The 23,974-nt window shown below is 45.7% G+C and overlaps 1 protein-coding gene across 12 annotated transcripts in view; it reads right to left on the reverse strand.

Moving 5' to 3' along the window:
- The window catches only part of ZMYND8 (zinc finger MYND-type containing 8), a 132,526-nt gene that overhangs the window by 24,574 nt on the left and 83,978 nt on the right, over positions 1-23,974 (reverse strand). For all 12 annotated transcript variants that reach the window (XM_089653117.1, XM_089653125.1, XM_089653126.1 and 9 more), the window contains 6 exons: positions 19,448-19,561; positions 14,799-14,891; positions 11,874-11,961; positions 11,137-11,192; positions 4,904-4,981; positions 1,021-1,136 (listed from right to left, as the gene is read on the reverse strand). In XM_089653117.1, the coding sequence (XP_089509243.1) occupies positions 1,021-1,136; positions 4,904-4,981; positions 11,137-11,192; positions 11,874-11,961; positions 14,799-14,891; positions 19,448-19,561 (545 nt within the window). The remainder of the gene's footprint in view (positions 1-1,020; positions 1,137-4,903; positions 4,982-11,136; positions 11,193-11,873; positions 11,962-14,798; positions 14,892-19,447; positions 19,562-23,974) is intronic.

A 23,974-nucleotide genomic window follows, 5' to 3' on the forward strand; every position in this document is an offset into this window, starting at 1 on the left:
CAAATGTGCTTCTGGAAGAATGGTCCAACCTTCCCATAGACACCCTCCTAAACCTTGTGGACGGCCTTCCCAGAAGAGTTGAAGCTGTTATAGCTGCAAAGGGCGGGGCCAACTCAATATTGAAAGGACGGCGGCCCAATACTTTTGGCAATATAATGTATGTCCCACGAGAGCGGCTTCTTTTCTCTTGTATTTGGAAACAGACCAAAATATTGTTTTATAAACTGGGGTTCTAAAACTCCACCAACTCTTTATGTTGCAAAAAAAAAAAATTGCAGTCCACCTTGTTCCCAGGTCATGTACAAGTGGTATAAAGAGACACTGTCACTTCCCCTGACACTCACCATTCAAGCAATACCCCTCCATTCCTCTCACAATTGCAGCTGCTACCAGAATATTAGGTGGCGGCCAGTCTTAAAGCCAAGAGGGAACAGTAGGGACACCCTCCCTATGTCATGTGACAATGCATAGGCCTAGTGATTGGCTGCTAGGCCCAAGACATTCCATCAAAGGATGAGGTCACTTGCCTCCCTATACCTGGTGTTTTTATTCCAGCTGCAATGGAGGAAGACGCGGCAGGCGAGTGTCAGTGGGTTGGCTGGTGGCTTTAAAATAATGTGTGAGCGGAGTGCAGCCCTTCTTCTTTATGGGGTGGCACTGCACTTCTCAACACAATCTGATGGGCATTGGGGGTGGTCTTCCATCCCTCTCTGTCAATCTCCTGCTTGCCCAATTAATGAAAACCAAAATACTAACAACATGCAAAGCCGCCCTCAATTCAGCCCTGAGCTGCAGCACTAACCTGGTCTCAAAATATCACCCGGACCATTCTCTATGCTCCTCCAAAGACTTCCTGCTCTTTAGCTCCCTTGTCACCTCTTCCCATGCTCTCCTCCAAGACTTCTCCAGAGCCTTTCCCATCCTCTGGAAATCCCTACCCCAATATGTCCAGCTACCTCCTACTCCAAACATCACTAAATGGTGGACTGCAGTCCGTAGCAAGACCGGGTGATATCCCACCTGTCGTGCTGTCCGAAGAATCGCGCATCCACCTGTCCATCTTTATCTCGCAGGGCCTTTGCTGGCCAGAATGGGAATCCTTTTAATTTTGCCCAGACCAGGGGATGTGGATTACTCTGGAGAGAACAGAACACAAGATTAATCAAAGGAGAAAACGCCAGATCCTGTCTATCATCCAGATCCTGTCTATCATCCAGATCCTATCTATCATCCAGATCCTGTCTATCATCCAGATCCTATCTATCATCCAGATCCTGTCTATCATCCAGATCATGTCTATCATCCAGATCCTGCCACCTACAGATGATCATTGGCTCGTCTCTGCTATCCTACATTCACGCATTGTACAGTTCACACCACCATCCATGCGTTCGCACATGTTGTGTCTATATGCGTTTAAGAGGTGTTGCGCTGCATTTCGCTCGATTTAAATCGCACGATGCGAATGAACGCATTATAAAATGCAGCGCACTGGACTTGTTCCCAACATAGTGCAATGCAACCCATAGGAGACAACAGGTGCTACTGAGGACAATGGGGTGAATTTACAAAGACAGGGCAGATGGGCAGACAAAACGTGAAGCAGAGGTGCAGAGTAAACAGTCAGCCAGTTCAGCTTGGAAAATGAAAAGTAGCTGCTGATGGGTTGCCTTGCACAGCTGCTCCAGATTCTGGCTGCCCAAGTCATAGTAAATGCCCCTCAATGTGTTTTCTCTTGCTCAAAAAACGCAAAACCAGGCATCCGGTGTGAACGAGTCCTCAGTAATGGTCTAAACCACATGCGTCAAACACAGGACCCGTGGGTCCAATCCGGCCCTCCAGGCCATTTCATGTGGCCCTCGCAGCTCTTCTGCAGCTGTGGCCCCCCTCATCTCTGCCCCCACCTTGTCTCAGAAGTCAGCAGCAGAGAGGAGGACAGAACTCCTCCGCTAGATCCTGCACTTCTTTGTGCAGCCGCGAAGAGGCATCACTCCCTGCCCCACCAATCTCAGCAGTCAGCAGTAGAGAGGAGGACAGGACTCTCCCAATAAATCCTGGACTTCTCTGCAGCTGCAGCACCGCCTGGTCTCCACCTGCCCCTGGTCTCAGCACTCAGCAGCAGAGAGGAGGACAGAACTCCTCCGCCAGATCCTGGGCTTCTCTGCAGCTGCAGCACTGCCTGGCCTCCACCTCCCCCTGGTCTCAGCACTCCATCTCGTCTCCCCCTCCCCCGGTCTTAGCATTCAGCAACAGAGAGGAGGACATAACTCCCCCAATAAACCCTGGGATTCTCTGCAGCTGCAGCACTGCCTGGTCTCCACCTCCCCCTGGTCTCAGCATTCAGCAGCAGAGAGGACAGAACTCCTCCGCCAGATCCTGGACTTCTCTGCAGCTGCAGCACTGCCTGGTGTCCACTTCCCCCCGGTCTCAGCACTCATCAGCAGAGAGGACAACAGAACTCCTCTGCCAGATCCTGGGCTTCTCTGCAGCCTCAGCACCATCTCGTCTCCCCCTCACCCGGTCTCAGCATTCAGCAGCAGAAAGGACAACAGAACTCCTCTGCCAGATCCTGGGCTTCTCTGCAGCCTCAGCACCATCTCGTCTCCCCCTCACCCGGTCTCAGCATTCAGCAGCAGAGAGGACAACAGAACTCCTCTGCCAGATCCTGGGCTTCTCTGCACCACCTTGTTTCCGCCTCCCCCGGTCTCAACTTTCAGCAGCAGAGAGGAGGACAGAACTCCTGGACTTCTATGCACCACCTTGTCTCAGCATTCAGCAGCTGCCAAGCCGACTCCAGCCCTCTTCTGGTCCTCCTCCAGACCCTGCACTTTCTGGTTCCCAGTTTCGCCCCCAGATTCTTCCCGGCAGCAGCACAAGGTAAAAGGGGCATCTACCCCATGAAACCCCCCCACACACACACACAAATATTGTGTGCAAATAAATGGTCATACTGAAAATATTTCAAAACAGATAAAATTCTGACATACAGCCCAATGTTTAAAATTTAAAGTGGAACTTTACTCATAACTTGATAAAAAATAATGTTCTTCATCCGTTCCACATGAATAATTCTGCTACCAAAATCAGTGTGTGCTTTGTGGCCTCCAGCATTGCTCCTGCTTCTTCTTGCTGGAGGCGGCCATTTTGCTGAAGGCCAGAGCCCCTGAGCAGCAGTAAATCTTAAGGCTGCCTGCAGATCCACCACTACATTTTCAGCACAGTGCAAAAAAAAGAGAGCAACTGAGCATGTGCGAAGCAGGGTAAGAAAGTGCATGACTGGATTTTAACCACTTCAATACTGGCCACTCCACCCCCTTCCTGGCCAGACCAATTTTCAGCTTTCAGCGCTGTCACACTTTGAATGACAATTGCGCGGTCATGCAACACTCTAACCATATTAAATTTTTCTCAATTTTTCTCGCACAAATAGAACTTTCTTTTAGTTTTATTTAATCACCATTGGTGTTGTTTTTTTTTTTTTGCTAAAAAAAAAAAATTTAAAAAAAGACCAAAATGTTTGGAAAAAAAAAAACTAAAAAATTTTATTTTTTAGTTTCTGTTATACAATTTAGCAAACAAGTAATTTTTCTTCTACACTGATGTGTGCTGATAGGCTGCACTGATGGGCACTGATGAGGCTGTGCCAGGGGCGGAATGACAACTCATGGGGCCCACGGACAATAGGAGATCATGGGGCCCCTGTGTCCTCACCCAATCTCAAACCACACCCAAAAAAGCCTATGAAAGGTACCAGGGGCGTCTCATGGGGCCCCCTACTGACCCCGGGCCCTCGGGCAGTGCCCGAGTGCAAGAATGGTCAGTCCGCCCCTGGGCTGCGCTAATATATACGCTACTGATGGACACTGATAGGCGGCACTGATATTTAGGGCACTGATTATCTCTGTACATGTCCCCATCATCCTTCCTGGTTACCGGTTCTCCTCCACTTGCGCTGTGACAACGCGCAAGGAAAGGACTGCCGATAACCAGCAAGTGTGTTTACATTGTGATCAGCTGTGATTGAACACAGTTTATCACATGGTAAAGGATCGCTGTGATTGGCCCTTTACTGTGAACTGTGATCAGGTGACAGAGCATGCCTGAATGCGTGCCCCAGAACACAGGGGGTGTGGCTCTGAGAGGGCATCCATCTTCACAGCTCTTCAGCACAAAGTATAGGTGACACTGATGGACACTGATATTTAGGGCACTGATTATCTCTGTACATGTCCCCATCATCCTTCCTGGTTACCGGTTCTCCTCCACTTGCGCTGTGACAACGCGCAAGGAAAGGACTGCCGATAACCAGCAAGTGTGTTTACATTGTGATCAGCTGTGATTGAACACAGTTTATCACATGGTAAAGGATCGCTGTGATTGGCCCTTTACTGTGAACTGTGATCAGGTGACAGAGCATGCCGGAATGCGTGCCCCAGAACACAGGGGGTGTGGCTCTGAGAGGGCATCCATCTTCACAGCTCTTCAGCACACAGTATAGGTGACACTGATGGACACTGATATTTAGGGCACTGATCATCTCTGTACATGTCCCCTGTCATCCTTCCTGGTTACCGGTTCTCCTCCCCTTGCGCTGTGACAACGCGCAAGGAAAGGACTGCCGATAACCAGCAAGTGTGTTTACATTGTGATCAGCTGTGATTGGACACAGTTCATCACATGGTAAAGGATCGCTGTGATTGGCCCTTTACTGTGAACTGTGATCAGGTGACAGAGCATGCCGGAATGCGTGCCCCAGAACACAGGGGGTGTGGCTCTGAGAGGGCATCCATCTTCACAGCTCTTCAGCACACAGTATTGTTGATCAATAATGTACCATAGCACCCTGAGGAAGACCGGAGTTGTCAGTACGATACAAAGATCTGTCACGGAATGGTATACTCACACACGGTTCACAAAACCAGTTCTCTCTTTTTTGGCAAGCGGCTAAATAACATTCAGGACAAACTTCAATCTCGTTCATCTGTAACAGAGGAAAGCAGAGAGGTCATATTCGGCGGGAGACGTCATAAACCTGGCAGGCCGTGTTGCTTCCTTCACTTTTACCTACACATGGTGGTTAGAGCAAACAGGAAACAGACGTGTGATTTCCCCGTTTACATGTTTGGGTCAGGAGTGTGAACAGGTTAGTATACAATGTAGCGTAAAACGTTTTGCCAATGTTTGTCAATGTACACAGTAAAAACACAAACAAACGATACACAATAAAAATCTCCAGCTGCTACACTTTGCTGAGCCCGGGTTCACACTAATGCGGCAAATCGCACGTGATTCGCACAGGAACCGAACCGCATTCCTGTACATAGCACATGCAATGTCTGTGCGGTGCGATTTGAGCCATAGAGTTTGTATGGCTCAAATCACATCCGCACCAAGAAGGTGCAAGACCCTTTTTTTTCTCCCGCACCTGATTCGCATGGCATGCGGATTAACAGCCATGCGATGTGAATTGTGGCAATCGCACTGCGTCTTGCTATCTGTTTCGGGGTGTTGTAAATGTAACATTGACACCCATACCAGACGGGAAACAGACAGGATTCGCCGCGTTTCGCGCATCACAGTAGTGTGAACCAGGGCTCAAGCGGTATTAAACCCAGAAAGCACCACTAATCCCTCTAATTATCACTTTTGCTGGACAGCTTGGTATGCACGTTAATGCGTAGAAATGTATAAATAATATCTGTAATGATCGTATTCAGAAAATCCCCCCCCCCCCCCCCCTCCGTTTCCAGGTTTTTATCGTCATACAGATAGCCGGGTCATTTTAGCTATAGCAGACTTTTAACCGATGAGCCATGTGCAATTTCTTCCATCCATTGTATTTATTATTTCGTATATTTCAGGTACTTATATAGAACCATCAATTTACGCAGCACTTTACATGTATTTTGTACATTCACATCAGTCCCTGACCCTCAAGGGGTGTACAATCTAAGGTCCCTAACCCTCAAGGGGCGTACAATCTAAGGTCCCTAACCCTCAAGGGGTGTACAATCTAAGGTCCCTAACCCTCAAGGGGCGTACAATCTAAGGTCCCTAACCCTCAGGGGGTGTACAATCTAAGGTCCCTAACCCTCAAGGGGCGTACAATCTAAAGTCTCTAACTCACATTCATACATACACATTCTTGTATTATGAGAGGTATAGACTCCAGAGAGAGGGATATCACCCCCCCCCCCCCTTCCCCCTCAGGTACAAATCATTAGGAAGACAGGAATCATTGTGTTAGACTAACAGCATGTTTTTGGAGTGTGGGAGGAAACCGGAGTAACCGGAGGAAACCCATGCAGGCACAGGGACAACATGCAAACTCCAGGCAGGTGGTGCCGTAGTTGGGATTCGAACCAATGAGCCTAGCACAGCCAGGTGGAAGTGCTAACCATTAGCCACCGTGCTGCACATAATCGATCTCAGACAATCAATATCGATAACAAAAATTCATTGGAGATAGCTGTGGAAAAAAAATGGTCTAAGGATAGTGCAAAGCTTCTATTTTTTTTTTGAGACGGTGACATAGCAGTAAATCAACAGCAGGAGGCGCTGGTGATCCCAGCAATCAGTTCTGAGCCAGGGAGGATCTCAGACACAAATCAGAAGCCATTATAAAGTGCTGAGCAGGCCGCATAGCATGCTGATGAAGCAAATGCCATCTCCTAAATAGAGGTAACCCCTAGGCTGCTGGAAGGAAGCAAATCTGATGAGTCTGGCTTGAGAAGGAGTGGGCAAAGCTTAGAGGACAAGGCCCATGGCCTGAGACTGAGAAGTACACAGCGTGGCAGGGGCGGACTGACAACTCATGGGGCCCCCAGGCAATAGGGGATCATGGGGACCGTGTCCTTGCCACACCCAAAAAAGCCTATGAAAAAGCCAAGGAAAGGTACCACGGGCATCTCATGGGCCTCGGGTAGTGCCTGAGTGCTGGAATGGTCAGTCTGCCCCTGCAGCGTGGTCCATCCCCAAACGTCAGCTACAGAAGCCTCATTACCCGGCTACAGTACCAGAGACTGCACGCGGCTGAGGCTGTATGTACTCCATACACATTGCCAAATCATGATAATCATGTGCATTTTTAACCCCCTTGATGACAGCCCAACACATATGTGCAGGAGCAAAAGGGTGGGATTTAACGGCGTACGCCACACACAGGCGTCACGGTGCGGCCATTGTTTATGTGCTGAGGCTGCGCTCACTACGCCCTCTCAGCACAAAGACTGAACTCTAGGGCCAGGCTACAGGTCAGTACCTGATTGGACCAGCCTGTGATTGTGTGATCACCGATCTTTGCAGCCCCCCAGCCATTCCAGACTTTTTAAGGGGATGTTGGGGCAGGTGGGAAAGGATTAAAGACGTAGCTCACCGTTACCAAAGGGGTGCCTGTAGATAAAAACAAACTGGGCAGCTCTGACTTAAGTGGAATAAAGCCTTGGTATAGGTGTAGTCTGTTTACATTCCCCCTGAAGCCTGATTGAAATACTCCCAGAACGTTGCTAGGATGTTGCTAAGTGAGGACTAGTCATTACTGCTCACCTCCATTATCATAGGAAAAGCTCTCAAACCCTCTGCTTAGAGCTAGTGCATCATGGGAGTGAATAAAGTCCTTGCTATAGGTATAAGTCTAGATGAAAAACTTCCAGAGATGGCGATATCCTGTCCTGCCTTGTTACTATGACGTTGCTAAGTGAGGACTAGTCATTACTGCTCACTGCCACCATCATAGGAGAAGCTCTCAAGCCCTCTGCTTAGAGCTAGTGCATCAGGGGAGTATATAACGTCCTTGCTATAGGTATAAGTTTAGATGAAAAACTTACAGAGATAGCAACATAATAGCAACAAGGCAGGACAGGATATCGCCATTTCTGGAAGTTTTTCATCTAGACTTATACCTATAGCAAGGATGTTATATACTCCCCTGATGCACTAGCTCTAAGCAGAGGGCTTGAGAGCTTCTCCTATGATGGTGGCAGTGAGCAGTAATGACTAGTCCTCACTTAGCAACATCATAGCAACAAGGCAGGACAGGATATCGCCATCTCTGGAAGTTTTTCATCTAGACTTATACCTATAGCAAGGACTTTATATACTCCCCTGATGCACTAGCTCTAAGCAGAGGGTTTGAGATCTTTTTCTATGATGGTGGAGGTGAACAGTAATGACTAGTCCACACTTAGCAACATAATAGCAAAAAGGCAGGACAGGATGATGCCAAGTGAGGACTAGCCATTACTGTTCGCCTCCACCATCATAGAAGAAGCTCTCAAGCCCTGTGCTTAGAGCTAGTGCATCAGGGGAGTATATAAAGTCCTTGCTATAGGTATAAGTCTAGATGAAAAACTTCCAGAGATGGCACTATCCTGTCCTGCCTTGTTGCTATGATGTTGCTAAGTGAGGACTAGTCATTACTGCTCACTGCCACCATCATAGGAGAAGCTCTCAATCCCTCTGCTTAGAGCTACTGCATCAGGGGAGTGAATAATGCCCTTGCTATAGGTATAAGCCTAAATAAAAACCTTCCCTAGATGGATCATCCTGTTTTGCTTTGTTGCTAGGAAGTTGCTAAGACACTCCCTACTTTTACTGTTCACCCCCACCATCACAGGAGTGAGCTCTCAAGAGCTGAGCTCAAAGCCTCTGTGCTGGGAGAGAGAAATAGCATTTGAGGGGGTTTGAATTTAGTATAAGAGCTCACTCCTGTGATGGTGGAAGTGAAGAGTAACAGCGGGGGGTGCCTTAGCAACATCCCAGGCAGGTCAGGATGATGCCATGTCTAGCAGTTTTTCTAGCCAGGCTTTGGAAGATACATAAACGGCCTACACCTATAGCTAGAGCATTATACAACTTTGTTCAAAGCTGCACAGTTTGTCTCTTTTTTATCTACAGGCTCCCCTTACCTACATAGGCAGTTTTTTGGTAAAGATGAACTATGCCTTTAAATAAAAAAAAAAAAAAAAAAAAAAAAAAAGACCACACAGGATAATTGGCGAACACCACAGAGTGTATTTAAAAAGCTGCAAATTAAAGCGGATCTATACTCACAGCTCCAGCGAAGCCTGCCTTCCCCGTCCAGCCGCTGACATATTCGGGTGGCCGACTTCCGGGTCTTGATCGATGGCCAGTGTCATTGGCCGGGCGGGGATGAGGTCACACACGCGCATGCAAGAGTCAGATTCTCCATTGCCGAATTTGTACAGTGAGATGCGCATGCGTGACCCACTGTACGGGGCGAACAAGCAAGTTACTTTAATTCAGAAGAGACAAAGCATTTCTCTTCTGCACTAAAATTCCTGCCTGTTCGCCATTTTTTATTTTTACCTAAAGTTCCACTTTAAGGTTCATTGCAGGTATACCTGCCTGATGCATGCATTTTAAATACCCGTGATTGATTCACCATCAGGGAATGTCACATTCACTGCTTTATAAATAGACCTCCAAGTGGTATAAACAGGGTCCCTTGCACGCAGAAGTTGGCCCGTCCTGCTGAAGATGATCAGGCTTGTAAACATACGCAGTCAGCTGATAGGCAAGTGCATGTTCACACATTATCCAATGACACCGCTTGGATTATCTGAACCCATCAATACACAAATAGGGCCGGAGCATAATTATTTTCAGTTCCCGAATGACGTTCCTGCAGACTCTGCCTACTCACTAAGGATGGTCAAACCTTGAACCCCCCCACTGCCTGGACACATTGGAGTTTATGTACTAAAGTTGGTTCACTCGGAATCTCCTGCACTTCTGCATAGGAACCAATCAGCTTCCTGGCTTTATTGATAAATCTTAACTGAACAAGCTGAGGTTAGAAGTTGATTGGCTGCCATGCACAGCTGTACCAGATTCTGAGTGAACCAGATTTAGTAAATAAAACCCGTTGTGCCAGTTCTGTCTGTGGATCTACCTACATGCACATTTTCAAAAGATTAAAAAAATTAAAAAACCCAAAGCAGAGAGATCCGGCCGTGCATGTGTCCATGGAGGAACTGGAACTCCAAGGTTTTGGTTGGGTGAACCCATGCAACCTGCCTCCGTGTATTGGCTTACTGCAGCCTTGTGTTCCTCCTGGGGGAATCCACTGGGGAAAGGGAAAGAATGGCAGCAATGGGGGATGGCAAACCCTTTAAACCCAAGGATAGGGGATGCTGGAGAGTGGGTCTGCCACACAGGAAAGAATGGCAGCAATGGGGGATGGCAGACCCTTTAAACACAAAGAAGGGGGTTATTAAGAAGTGGGGCAGCCACACACCCACTAGGGAAAGGGAAAGAATGGCAGCAATGGGGGATGGCAAACCCTTTAAACCCAAGGATAGGGGATGCTGGAGAGTGGGACTGCCACACGGGAAAGAATGGCAGCAATGGGGGATGGCAGACCCTTTAAACGCAAAAAAGGGGGGTATTAAGAAGTGGGGCAGCCACCCACCCACTGGGGAAAGGGAAAGAATGGCAGCAATGTGGGATGGCAAACCCTTTAAACCCAAGGAAAGGGGATGCTGGGGAGTGGAACTGCCACACACGGGAAAGAATGGCAGCAATAGGGGATGGTGGACCCTTTAAACCCAAAGAAGGGGGACGCTGGAGAGTGCGACTGCCACACAAGGGAAAGAATAAAAGCAATGGGGGGATGACGGACCCTTTAAACCCAAGGAAGAGGGAGTATTAGGAGTGGGGCAGCCGCACGCCCACTGTGGAAATGGAAAGAATGGAAGCAATGGGGGATGGTGGACCCTTTAAACTCAAAGAAGAAGGGTATTAGGAGTGGGGCCACCACACATCCACTGGGGAAAGAGAAGGAACGGCAGCAATGAAGGATGGAGGACCCTTTAAACCCAAGAAAGGAGGGCGCTGGGGAGTGGGGCCACCTCTCGCGCACTAGGGAAAGGGAAAGTGTGTGCTCCCTAGTTGTGTGAGCTGTTACCATGTTGGACTCGGCTGGCTCGGATTGTCACAGCCCGGCTGACTGTTCACCTTCTGAAGATCCAACTGTGTCTTTCAATACACAGGGGATGGGAGAGGGTAGGGTCATTAATATTTCGTATAACTGGAGACCAGCCTTTAAACTATCTTGTGCCTATACACAACTGCAGATGTGCCACATATAAATATATTCCAAATAGCAGATCTCACCTCATGTTCACATATCTTGATTATAACTTTCGCTGTTTGCGTCAACTTGTGATTTCCTGTGGGGGAGATATAATGAATGGTAAGAAATTATCTTCTCAGACGTTTGTGTGTTGGGGGGCAGATATCATACTGCATCTCCTGCACTGTACATTATGTGACAAAAGAAACAAGGAGAAGTGATGCCAAGAAGACATCCTGGTATCTATCTTACCTGATTATCAGTAGAGGGGCCTGGACTGGGCGCCTATATGGGAAGTACAAAGTACCATATTAAACAGACCCCCTGACTACCCTACCTGATTGTCATTAGAGGGGTCTGGACTGGGACCCATACGGGAAGTACAAAGCACCATACTAAACAGACCCACTGACTACCCTACCTCATTATTGTTAGAGGGGCCTGGAGTGAGCAAACATGGAAAGTACAGAGCACCATATTACACAGACCTCCTGATCTAACTCCCACTTAGAAGCAGGTGGCACCATCTCTAAATCATCTAGTCTATATTTATAATGTGATCATCATATCTCCCCTATATTTATAGCACACATCATACAGATAGTGAGTCCTGCCTCCCACACTGTACTTCTGGTCTTGTAAGGTCTGTTCAGGTAGAACAATCACATATATACAGGTCACCATTGTGTGACCTATCTATCCGCCCTTCCTTACAGAAGGATCACAGGAGGGATGAAGGCGAGTGTTTTTCTACACTTTCGGAACAAGTCACACTTACCCCCGTTGTAAATAATGCAGTTGTGTAAAATCCATTTGGCTTCTGCCAGGAATGCTTCAGTGCAACCGTACATTTTCTTTTTAACATTCTGCAAGGACATGAAAAGGACACTCTAGATCGTTGTACAGATGACATCCTGAAATTACAACACTTTTCAGTGATCTATAGGGCAACGTGAAGGGTGGTAAAAAGGGGGCAGAGGGGTCACAGGGCAGCTGACACAATCCTGAAGAATTTCATCAATAACAGAACAGTTCTGAATATATACTTTCTCATGTGTGTGTGTGTGTATATATATATACATACATACACATACATATACACACACACACTCATACACACACACGTACATACTGTATACATAATATATATATATATGGTCAGAGAACCAGCTGTATTTCATTGTCACTAGTAGTTGTACCTGATCTATTGTCTTCTTGTTTATTAAATAGAGAAGCATAACAACAAGGAAAGATCATATAAAATAAAAATTGGAAATGGTAACTAAAACAGAAGGAGAGCTCTTCAGTTTACTACCCAACCATAATCTATAACAATATCCACATAACTTGAATATGAAGTCAGAGCCCCCTCACCGACTACTCCAGCCTTCTTGTCATGTGACAAGGTTCAGGAAAATGTCAGTCTTTACTAGCGAGCAGTTGTGGTCTTGAAATCTGTGCAGGAAGCTTGTGACAGTTTAAAATTCTTATCTTAACAAGCTAGACTTGCGACTTGCTGAAGTGTTACATTTCCACCAGTGAAACATATTGTATTTTCCGGCGTATAAGACGATTCTTTATACTTAAGAACATACCCCAAAAATCGGGGGTCATCTTACACGCGGGGTATACAATGTGAACCTTTGGGCCAAGCTGGCTCAAAGTGAATGTCCCTAATCTGTCAGCCCACTGGATGTGCGGTAATACTTTATGTATGGTAGCTTTGGCTACAGACAGTATACCGCGCTGAGTCCATCACAGCGAGAGGTGTATTCTATTAATGAATACAAAGTCTGCTCGGATTGGCTGAGGTTGTGACATCATTTTTAAAACATGCCACCTTGGAACAAGCACTGCAAGCTTATATTATATCACAAAGCATGGTGCGTGTGCTCTGCCGGCCGCTATTTACTGTGGGGATCATACTAATGTTGACATAAACTTCACCCCTGGTGCCCAATCTGCGTCCCTCTGGCACTTATTGTGCGACCCTTGGAGCACCAGCAAGACAATATTCTGAGAATCTAAGTTCTTACTCAGGCCAGTCCACTGAAGGAAATGCCCCTTAATCTGGGTTCTAGTAGTTAAATGGCTTGGTTTATTTCTTTCAGACTATTTCATTTTTTTTTCTGCTGTTCACTTATTTTTGAATTTTTATGTATTTAATATGGTTATACTGGAACTTGCTGATACAAATGGTAAAGTGTTACTAAACCCAGGACCCCGCATTCACTATATCCGCTCTCCCCGGACCCCGCATTCACTATATCCGCTCTCCCCGGACCCCGCATTCACTATATCCGCTCTCCCCAGACCCCGCATTCACTATATCTGCTCTCCTCGGACCCCGCATTCACTATATCCGCTCTCCCCGGACCCCGCATTCACTATATTCGCTCTCCCCGGACCCCGCATTCACTATATCCGCTCTCCCCAGACCCCGCATTTACTATATCCGCTCTCCTCGGACCCTGCATTCACTATATCCGCTCTCCCCGGACCCCGCATTCACTATATCCGCTCTCCCCGGACCCCGCATTCACTATATCCGCTCTCCCTGGACCCCGCATTCACTATATCCGCTCTCCCCGGACCCCGCATTCACTATATCCGCTCTCCCCTGACTCCGCATTCACTATATCCGCTCTCCCCGGACCCCACATTCACTATATCTGCTCTCCTCGGACCCCGCATTCATTATATCCGCTCTCCTCGGACCCCGCATTCAATGTATCCGCTCTCCCCGGACCTCGCATTCACTATATCCGCTCTCCCCGGACCCCGCATTCACTATATCTGCTCTCCCCGGACCCCGTATTCACTATATCCGCTCTCTCCGGACCCTACATTCACTATATCTGCTCTCCTCAGACCCCGCATTCACTATATCCGCTCTCCCCAGACCCCGCATTCACTATATCTGGTCTCCCACAGTACACAGAACATGGAAATGCAATTATTTTAGTAAATATAAACTGCTAATAATACCTTTCCTCATCAGCAGTATATAGCAATCTTGTAACTTATATCAATGTCCAGCTGAGCACTGGTTAATCTTGTAGGAGAAGTTTTCATTCTCCTGTGATTGTCCTATGAGGCTGCAGGACCCCTGGCCCTCTGTCTAGACAGTGCTGATTGGCCCTGTGCTGATCACATGCACCCTCCCAAAGAAAAAAAAAAAAAACCTCTAGCAATACACCAAACTGAGCATGTGCAGAGTGACTCCAGGGCTCTGTACTATCAGCAGATGAATTGGGGACAGTAGAAGAAGGGGAGGATCAGAGAAGATAGAATCAAGCAGCCTTTTTTACACAACCCCTTAGCAACTCCATATGAATGGCCATGATTTTGGAATGGGACATCCAACAAGTAAATATAAGTGAGATAGCCAGGTGTCTACAGACTTTGGACATATAGGGTGAGATTTATTAAAACTGGTGCACACAGAATGTGACGCACTCTGCATAGTAACCAATCCGCCTATTTTCAAAGCTTAAATAAGCAAACTGAAGTTAGAAGCAGATTGGTTACTTTGCAGAGTCGCTCCAGATTCTGTGTGCTCCAGATTCAGTAAATCAACCCCAAAGTGTATAAGAAGAAAAGAAAATTGGTACTGCGTTTTCATTTACTGAAAATATTTAGTGACAACATAGGACAACCATGTAGAGACACTTTTATACTCACTTTGGACATAAATACCTACTTTTTCTAGTGTACTGAGATCCATAGGATTAAATATATATTCTGAGTAATCAGGATGTTGCTCCAGTGAAACTGGCTTCTGGAATGGCTCTGTCTGCAAAGAGAGATGAAAATGTATAGAGAAGTGGTCACTGCACATTCCTCCTGCAGGACAATACAAAGTTTCTGTACAATAAACACAACACACAGATCAGGATATAAAAGCCAACAGCAAGCAGACAATCCACATCCACAGCTTTTGTTTCTCATAATCCTTCCTCTCCGTCATAGTACATGTCCGGGCCCACAGCCAGAAGGTCGGATCAGCAATCTTTGAGCATCTCTTTGTCCATTTCCTTTTCTGATCAAGCAGCTTACCGAGGACCAAACCAGAAGTCCTTATCTGCATGTGTGTAAACTAGAACATACTGGAAACATTCCCCTGGCACTTTAATAAAGTATGCAGAAAGTGTAAAAAACAATAAATGTTGACACATAGGCATGATAAAACAAATCAAAAGATTCGATATTCTCCCGCTGACACATCAGGGAGGGGACAGGCAGAGACGTCCCAAAGCGCCATCCTCTTGGACGACCCTGAGGTGGTCCCATGTGAAATACACAGACACTATAGATCTCGTCATACGTGGCCTCCATTATGCTCGCTAGATCCTGTCATTGGCTGCTGCCGGGTGGTCCTCGTTGGTGGGTGGCACTATAGGATGTCTCTGCCTGTCCCCTCCCCGATGTGTCAGAGGGATAATATCCTCATCCAATTTTTCCATCAATACCTGTTACTTTATAAGTAGCACATAATATTTTGAAATGCCAAAATATACGCGCAGCGCTCTGTAAGTCCTATATAATACATTTTTTTTTTATTATATATGATTTGCAGAGCGCTGCGCGTATATTTTGGCATTTCAGAATATTATGTACTACTTATAATTTTTCATTTACAAGTGAAAGAAGCGGCTATATATGTTTTTATTTATTCACTTATTTATTTTTCACTTAAAAAATACCATTTTGAGTGCGGTTTATATTCAGTGGAGTTGATCATATATACATACGTTTTGTATGTATGTGTTTTCTACTTGAGGATATACTGTGTATAATACCTGTTACTTATATAACTTCCTGTGGTGCAATTTACCTGACATATTTAGTCCTGAAGAAGGAAACGAAAGTTCCGAAACACGTTGTATTTGTCTGAACAACATCACTGTACAAGTTTGGTTGGGCTGCTTGCCCATTGGCCGTTCGATGTGTTATAGACTGTCAGGTTCGATGCACACTGTGTATGCTTTGTATGTGATACAGGAATCATCGGATTACAAATTTACCACGTTGAATATTTTGATTGGTTTTATTATGCCTATGTGTTACAATAAACGTTATCGTTTTATACACTTTCTGCATACTCATTGAGGTTTTTGCCACCAGAGTCCTAGGGGAGTATTTCCAGTGTTTTCTAGTTTATGCATGTTGGGATGCTGGCAAAAACAGTTTCCTGCTGGGACATTGTACCATGTTGTTTGTTTTTATTATCTGCCTGTGTTTTATATATATATACAGGGCCCTCAATCCCCTCATGTTTTGCATTGTATTGGTATTGTTCTGTCATATGTTCTGTCCCCCTTTGTAATGTACAGCGCTGAGCGAACTATTGGCGCTTTATAAATACTGTATAATATATATATATATATACACACACACACACACATAAACACACATACATACAAGGTGCGTTAAAGTCAAACCAGGACTTTAGAGTTTACATAATAAAATAACACATTTTTAGTTGTGGAAACTGCATTTATTCTCTGCCATCCTCCCCTGCTACATTTATACACTTATTCCAGCAGTTAGCTAATGCCTGGAGAGCTTCAGCATAGAAAGATTTGTCAGTATGACTGGACTATCCTAGGACTGCCGGCTTCACTTCCCCATCATTGTGTTCATCGTTCCCACAGAAAGATTCGTCTCTTGTGCAATTTCATGACATCGATGATCCAGGATCCGGAGTTCCACGCACTGACTGTTAACAGGAATGTCTGCTGTGGGCTGGGAACCGTCACGGCCAGGATGGTCACTGACAGACGTACGGCCATCTTTGAAACGTTTCCACCATTCAGATGTCTTACTGCGGGCTGAGTGTCTCATCGCCGTACTGCGCCTGAAGTCTTCTATAGATATCGGCAGGTTTTACACCTTCGTTCACAAGAAACCTCATCACCACACGCTGTTCCATGCATGCACTGACACGGTTGTCCGCCATCTTGATTAACGGTCTCAGGACTGACCCGAGACATGTGCGCCGCCTATCAGTAATAGGACACACTTGTCACTAAGGCCAGCCATACAGTACATGGGTCAAAATTCAACCGATTTTTCGTCCGAAAATCAGACCTAAGAATAATCGGACAATTTTCGCTCTGTTAGTGGGGTCAATGGCACTGGCCGATTTTCGTGGTTCCTCCCCTTTCCAGTGATCGGGAATGTTGGAAAATTTGTGAAGAACGACCGATTTTCAACCCAATGATGGTCAAATATTACGATCATTTTTACGAAACGAATATACGCATGAGGCGTGACCTGGAACGAACAGAGGTTTTGTCTTTTATATGGGGTGAACTTTATGACTTGGTCGGCCGATTTTGGAAATCAGTGATGGCGCCATCGGATAAACGAGCGAAAGACATTTTCGATTTTTGTACGAAAAATAGTCCGGAATTCTAACCATGTATGTCCTGCATTACTACTGCGTGTAGTACCACCGCACTAGCATCTCTTTATTCCTGGAAAATGAAAAGTCCCGGATTGACTTGAACACCCCTCATGTGTATGTATATATGTGTGTATATATATATATATATATATATATATATATATATATATACACACACACACACACACTGTACTGAACGTAATGAAAAAGTTGGTATAACATGTTTATTAACTTACATAGGTTGTTCAGATTTCCATGTTGGTAGAGGAACTCTTCCTGTATAGTAACTCCTCTTCTTCTTTTTCATTGCAGTTAAAAGGTGGATTCCAAGCAGAAGCAGCGTGACGTCATCGAGTTACTGACGAAGGAAGGGTGCAAGCTGTTGAATATCGACAATCTCCCTTGCGTAGTTTGTCATCAATTATGGTTTCCCCTTCTTTAAACGTCTTTATCCATCTGTGCACATTACTCTTGTCAATGGTTTCATCTCCCATTCTGGTTTCATAAACATTCTGTCGCTTTCTGACGACGTTGGACAGTAGGCACCCCTTCTTCATCAAGAACTCGATGACGGCACAGTGCTTCTGCTAGGAAAAAAAAATGTTATCCCAGTTTTGCGTTACTTTCAGTACAGCCCTCGTATATAGTGGATATAGTGAATGCGGGGTCTGGGGAGACCAGATATAGTGAATGCAGGGTCCTGGGGAGACCAGATATAGTGAATGCGGGGTCCTGGGGAGACCAGATATAGTGAATGCAGGGTCCTGGGGAGACCAGATATAGTGAATGCGGGGTCCTGGGGAGACCAGATATAGTGAATGCGGGGTCCTGGGGAGACCAGATATAGTGAATGCAGGGTCCGGGGGAGCGGATATAGTGAATGCGGGGTCCAGGGAGAGCGGATATAGTGAATGCGGGGTCCGGGGAGACCAGATATAGTGAATGCAGGGTCCTGGGGAGACCAGATATAGTGAATGCGGGGTCCTGGGAGACCAGATATAGTGAATGCGGGGTCCGGGGAGACCAGATATAGTGAATGCGGGGTCCGGGGAGACCAGATATAGTGAATGCGGGGTCCGGGGAGAGCTGATACAGTGAATGCGGGGTCCGGGGAGACCAGATATAGTGAATGCGGGGTCCGGGGAGACCAGATATAGTGAATGCGGGGTCCGGGGAGACCAGATATAGTGAATGCGGGGTCCGGGGAGACCAGATATAGTGAATGCGGGGTCCGGGGAGACCAGATATAGTGAATGCGGGGTCCGGGGAGAGCTGATACAGTGAATGCGGGGTCCGGGGAGAGCTGATACAGTGAATGCGGGGTCCGGGGAGACCAGATATAGTGAATGCGGGGTCCGGGGAGACCAGATATAGTGAATGCGGGGTCCGGGGAGACCAGATATAGTGAATGCGGGGTCCGGGGAGACCAGATATAGTGAATGCGGGGTCCGGGGAGACCAGATATAGTGAATGTGGGGTCCGGGGAGACCAGATATAGTGAATGTGGGGTCCGGGGAGACCAGATATAGTGAATGCAGGATCCGGGGTTTAGTAACACTTTAAAGTTACAATACACTTTGGTACATGAGGAATCAAAGGGCCCTGCTCATTAGAGCTTACAATCTAAGAATAACATGTATACAAATAAAACAAAAACAGCCTAGCATTTGTTCAAATAGAATTGCAGGAGTGTATTAGAGAGCTCCCATAGACGTATTGGGATGGATTATGGGAGGCCCATAGGCACCACATCCCAATATTTGAAATAACTACAAGCAATCAATTTACAAGGTGGGATTCAACTACCTATAGACATAAGTTGTGGGTAAAAAGTGAAAAAAAAAAAAAATGGTGGCAGGGAGTTGTAATAAGTATTTAAGAAGAGAATGTCCCTTGGAGTGGCGGTCATGTGAATAATGTCCCCCCCCCAGCAGACTTACCCCTGGCTGCTTCATCTTCTGTAGTGCAAATTTTAGCAGGTAAGAGAGCTGTTCTATAGTCAGCATGGTCATCGCTTTACTCTGTGTCTCTATACATTCTGCTACCGTGATTTTCTGTAGAGAGAACACACGAAATATAGAACATTAGACACAATCTATAAAATATAACACAGCAAACTCCGCTTTCGGAGGATAAATGGTAAAATGCTTTAATGTGATACAGTAACAATAGTACTGCAATAGGAGCCTCAAACCACCAAAGGCAGGTATCAGCCAGACAAGAGGAGACTGCACCCCTAATGCACATGTACATCAGGGAAGATGGCATGGGGAAATACATGCACAGTGTTCCATGGATCTGGCACCCCCCTTCCTTCTCTCAGCTTCCTACAACCTCACCCCCCACACAGTGTACACATGCAAGGGAGGCAGCATGGAACAGAATCATGCTATAACACCCTGAAGTATTCTCAAGAAGCACTACGAGAAACCTGCTAAAATTGGCTCCGATGGATTTGATAAAGCTCAGACAAATCCTATGGAGTTTCTAAATTTAGCCTTTAAACTGTATCGGGATCAGAAAGATCAGGCCACAGCTTGTCAAGAATTCCAAACTGGCCGTAAGCTGGCGGTTTCAGATGACGGATTTTCCTGGCTAATGTATGGCTAAGAAAAGACAAAAGCACGCAGTGACTGCGCAGGGCATGAAGGCCGGGTACACGGCCAGCCACTGCAAGTGCACAAATGTACGCAATAACTGAACGCAACAATGGCCCAGTCAGCTCTTCCAACCACGCTCTCATGTTTACGGTCTCATGTATACGGTCTCATGTATACGGTCTCATGTATACGGTCTCATGTTTACGGTCTCATGTTTATGGTCTCATGTATACGGTCTCATGTTTATGGTCTCATGTATACGGTCTCATGTATAGGGTCTCATGTTTATGGTCTCATGTATAGGGTCTCATGTTTATGGTCTCATGTATAGGGTCTCATGTTTATGGTCTCATGTATACGGTCTCATGTTTATGGTCTCATGTATACGGTCTCATGTATAGGGTCTCATGTTTATGGTCTCATGTATAGGGTCTCATGTTTATGGTCTCATGTATACGGTCTCATGTATAGGGTCTCATGTATATGGTCTCATGTATAGGGTCTCATGTTTATGGTCTCATGTATACGGTCTCATGTATAGGGTCTCATGTATATGGTCTCATGTATAGGGTCTCATGTATAGGGTCTCATGTTTATGGTCTCATGTATAGGGTCTCATGTTTATGGTCTCATGTATAGGGTCTCATGTATAGGGTCTCATGTATATGGTCTCATGTATAGGGTCTCATGTATAGGGTCTCATGTTTATGGTCTCATGTATAGGGTCTCATGTTTATGGTCTCATGTATACGGTCTCATGTTTATGGCTAGTGTACTGGACACAACCACTGAGAAGGTGGTATATGATTCCAATGTCAGGAATTATAACTCCACTGTTAATAATATATTACATTCTACAGATAGGCTTTGGGGACAAACAGAAGACAGACGTTCCCTTCTCGAGTTCAGAGAGGTGCTCAGAGGATCTAAAAGCATATCCAGATACACCTCTATCTATCAGGGACAACATAACCCAGACAGACCATTTATACGGCATACATGCAATCAGTATTATGTAGACTGTAAATCAATCGAATCTCTTTACTCAGAATAAGTACATTGGACTCTCTCGGCTCCCTTCCATTGCTGATCCCAAAAACTCGATGATAAGATTATGTATGTGCCCGGCTATGCCTGGCAATGTCTGGGGACCTGGTGTCGGGTCATATCTAATCTCAGATGACAAGGCCAATAGTCTGCTTCATTGCGGTTGATTTACTAAAACTAGAGAGTGCCAAATCTGGTGCAGCTGTGCATGGGAGCCAATCATCTTCCAGGTTTTAATGTCAACGCTTAAAGCAGAGCTCCACCTAAAAGGGGAAGTTCCGCTGTAAGGCCGTCTCCTCAGCTCCTCTTGCATAAAAATTGCACTTTTTTTTTGGTGTGGGGGGAGTATGTACCTGGTTTTGACATGTACCCACTCCGACTCTGACCCCCGGGCGATCGGAGCGGACGCTCTGCTCTCCCCCTGCATCCCCGCAGTCTTCTGGGACACGTCACAGGTCTCAGAAGACTGAGGGGACCATTCACAATGCGCAGAGCGGCTTGCACATGTGCAGTGGGCACCCGGCTGTGAAGCCGCAAGCTGTGACAGCCGGGTGCCCACTGTAAGGATGCCGGCGCCTGAGCCTGAAGAGGGGTGGCTAAAGCTGGGCTGAGTGCAGCGCCGGGTCCTGGGACAGGTGAAGGTGTTTATTATAAGTCGGAAGTTACAGTGTTTTTAGCTGCTGACTGTTACATTTTAAAAATATGGCTGGAGCTCCTCTTTAACCACGTCCCATCCGGCCGTTGTATATAAACGGCCGGACGGTGGCAGTGCAGGGTCGGGTGGACGTTTATAAACGGCGTCCCCGCACCCTGCTTGTGCGTACTCCAGTACCCGCTGTGTCCTCCGGACACAGAGAAACACTGATCTGTGCGAGGTACCGATCATGTGATCACTGATTGGCCAATCAGTGATCACACGCAGAGTAGTAAACAAGATGTCACTTCTGACATCACTGCTTACTACGTGTGAAATCTGTGAATGATCACAGAGATCACATGGTGCAAGGCTATTCACAACAGCCTTGTACCATGTGACAAGCTGTGACCAATCACAGCTCACACAGAAGTTCTCAATGACTGCAAGAACGCAGCCAGAGAGAAGGAGAAATGATTCCTCTTACAGCCTTTATGGGTGTAAAAGCAATCAGTGTAAAAAAAAAAAAAATCTTCATCACCCCCCACAAGTAGTACAGTGTCACCATGGTGACATTGTACTGCTAGGGTGACAGTATGTAAAAAAAAATAAAAAAAAACCCTAAATAATAATATAAAAAAATAAAATAAAAATGTAAAACAAAATGTTTAAAAATTCAAATTTTTGGTTATAAACTAATTTGGGTTATTTTTTTTTTCCTAAAAAGATAGCTGAATACATTTTGGCCAAGATTTTTGATGAAATATTATTTATTTGCAAAATTTGAAAAACACTTTTTTTCAAAATTTTTGGACTTTTTCATTTACATAGCAAATAATTCACATAGGTGAATAATAACCACCAAAATGAAGCTTTATCTGTCTCCAAACAGATGCTAAAAAATTCATAAGGGTGCGGTGTTGCATGACCGCGCAATTGTCATTCAAAGTGTGATAGCGCTGACAGCTGAAAATTGACCTGGACTGGAAGGGGGTGAAAGTGTCTGGACATGACGGGGTTAACTGAACATGCTGAAGTTAGAAGCTGATTTGTCGCCATGCACGGCTGTACCAGATTCCGAGTGTTCCAGTTTTAGTAAATCTCCCCCCATTGTATTTTGCTGGTACTTTTAATACATACTGGGACATAAATGAATTTTTTGCTATAACATGTTTCATAGAAAGTGAAATAAAAAACATGTACATCACACAGGAGAACTCCAGTACTGTCATTTTTATTATAAAATAAGTTATTCTGGGATTTTTTAAATATATAGTTTCTTCCAGTTCAAAACAATAATTTGAAGGGATCCCCCCATTTCAGTGTACTGTCACAAAGCCCCCACCATGCCTACCAGTCGCAATACACTGATCAGCGTGTGGCTGCCTCTGCTTGACTGTAGCCAACTGTTATGTTGACTTGTGTCAATGGGACATGTTGGAAAATGATGTTCAGTCAGCTGCAGCCACTGATCTGTGTATTCTGATAGTGGTGGGTGCAAAGTCCTGGCAATGGGGATTCTTTCCTGCATGAGGCCTTAATCCGTGGCGTGGCACTTCAATCACTGTGTCATCAAAACAGCAAGAAATCTTCCAACTGGGACACTTGCTCCAGTGACATTTATGTAACCTCACTTCCTGTTGTATTTACAAGACAGGAAGTAAACGTAAACCTCCCCAATGGAACACAGATTGCAAGAACAGAAAAAATATTCAAACAGAAACATGGTCAAAGCTTTCAGTGGTCATATAATCGCTCAGTTCTTGGTGTTGGAACCGCGGCGGGACAGCCACAGCATAGAGGTGAGTACGGCTGCTGGTTTTCTATTAACCCCATATATCTCCTTCACGTGCGGCAACAATGGATGCAGTTTATTTATAGAAAGCTATTAGACTTTGAGTACTGCGGGGTTTTTTTTTTTTTTTTTAAATTCTACTACTTGCTTGAAGAATACACTGTGGGGTTTATTTACTAAAGTTGGAGAGAGCAAAATCAGACTCACTTCTGTATAGACCCTGTGAGAAGCTCTGAGGAAGGGGACTCGTCCCCGAAACGCGTCAACCACCTGACCACACTGACAACTAGAACACCTTGCCCTTGTTGTGGCCATCTTCATTATGCAAAGCTTTTTATACATGCTATGTCTGTGAGTATGTTTTTGTCTTTTACATCGTTTAATAAATCTT

The sequence above is a fragment of the Staurois parvus genome, unplaced genomic scaffold (genome assembly GCF_062004578.1).
Source record: "Staurois parvus isolate SC_StPar_1 unplaced genomic scaffold, SC_StPar_1.0 ptg000699l, whole genome shotgun sequence".
In the NCBI taxonomy this organism is placed as follows: Eukaryota; Metazoa; Chordata; class Amphibia; order Anura; family Ranidae; genus Staurois; species Staurois parvus.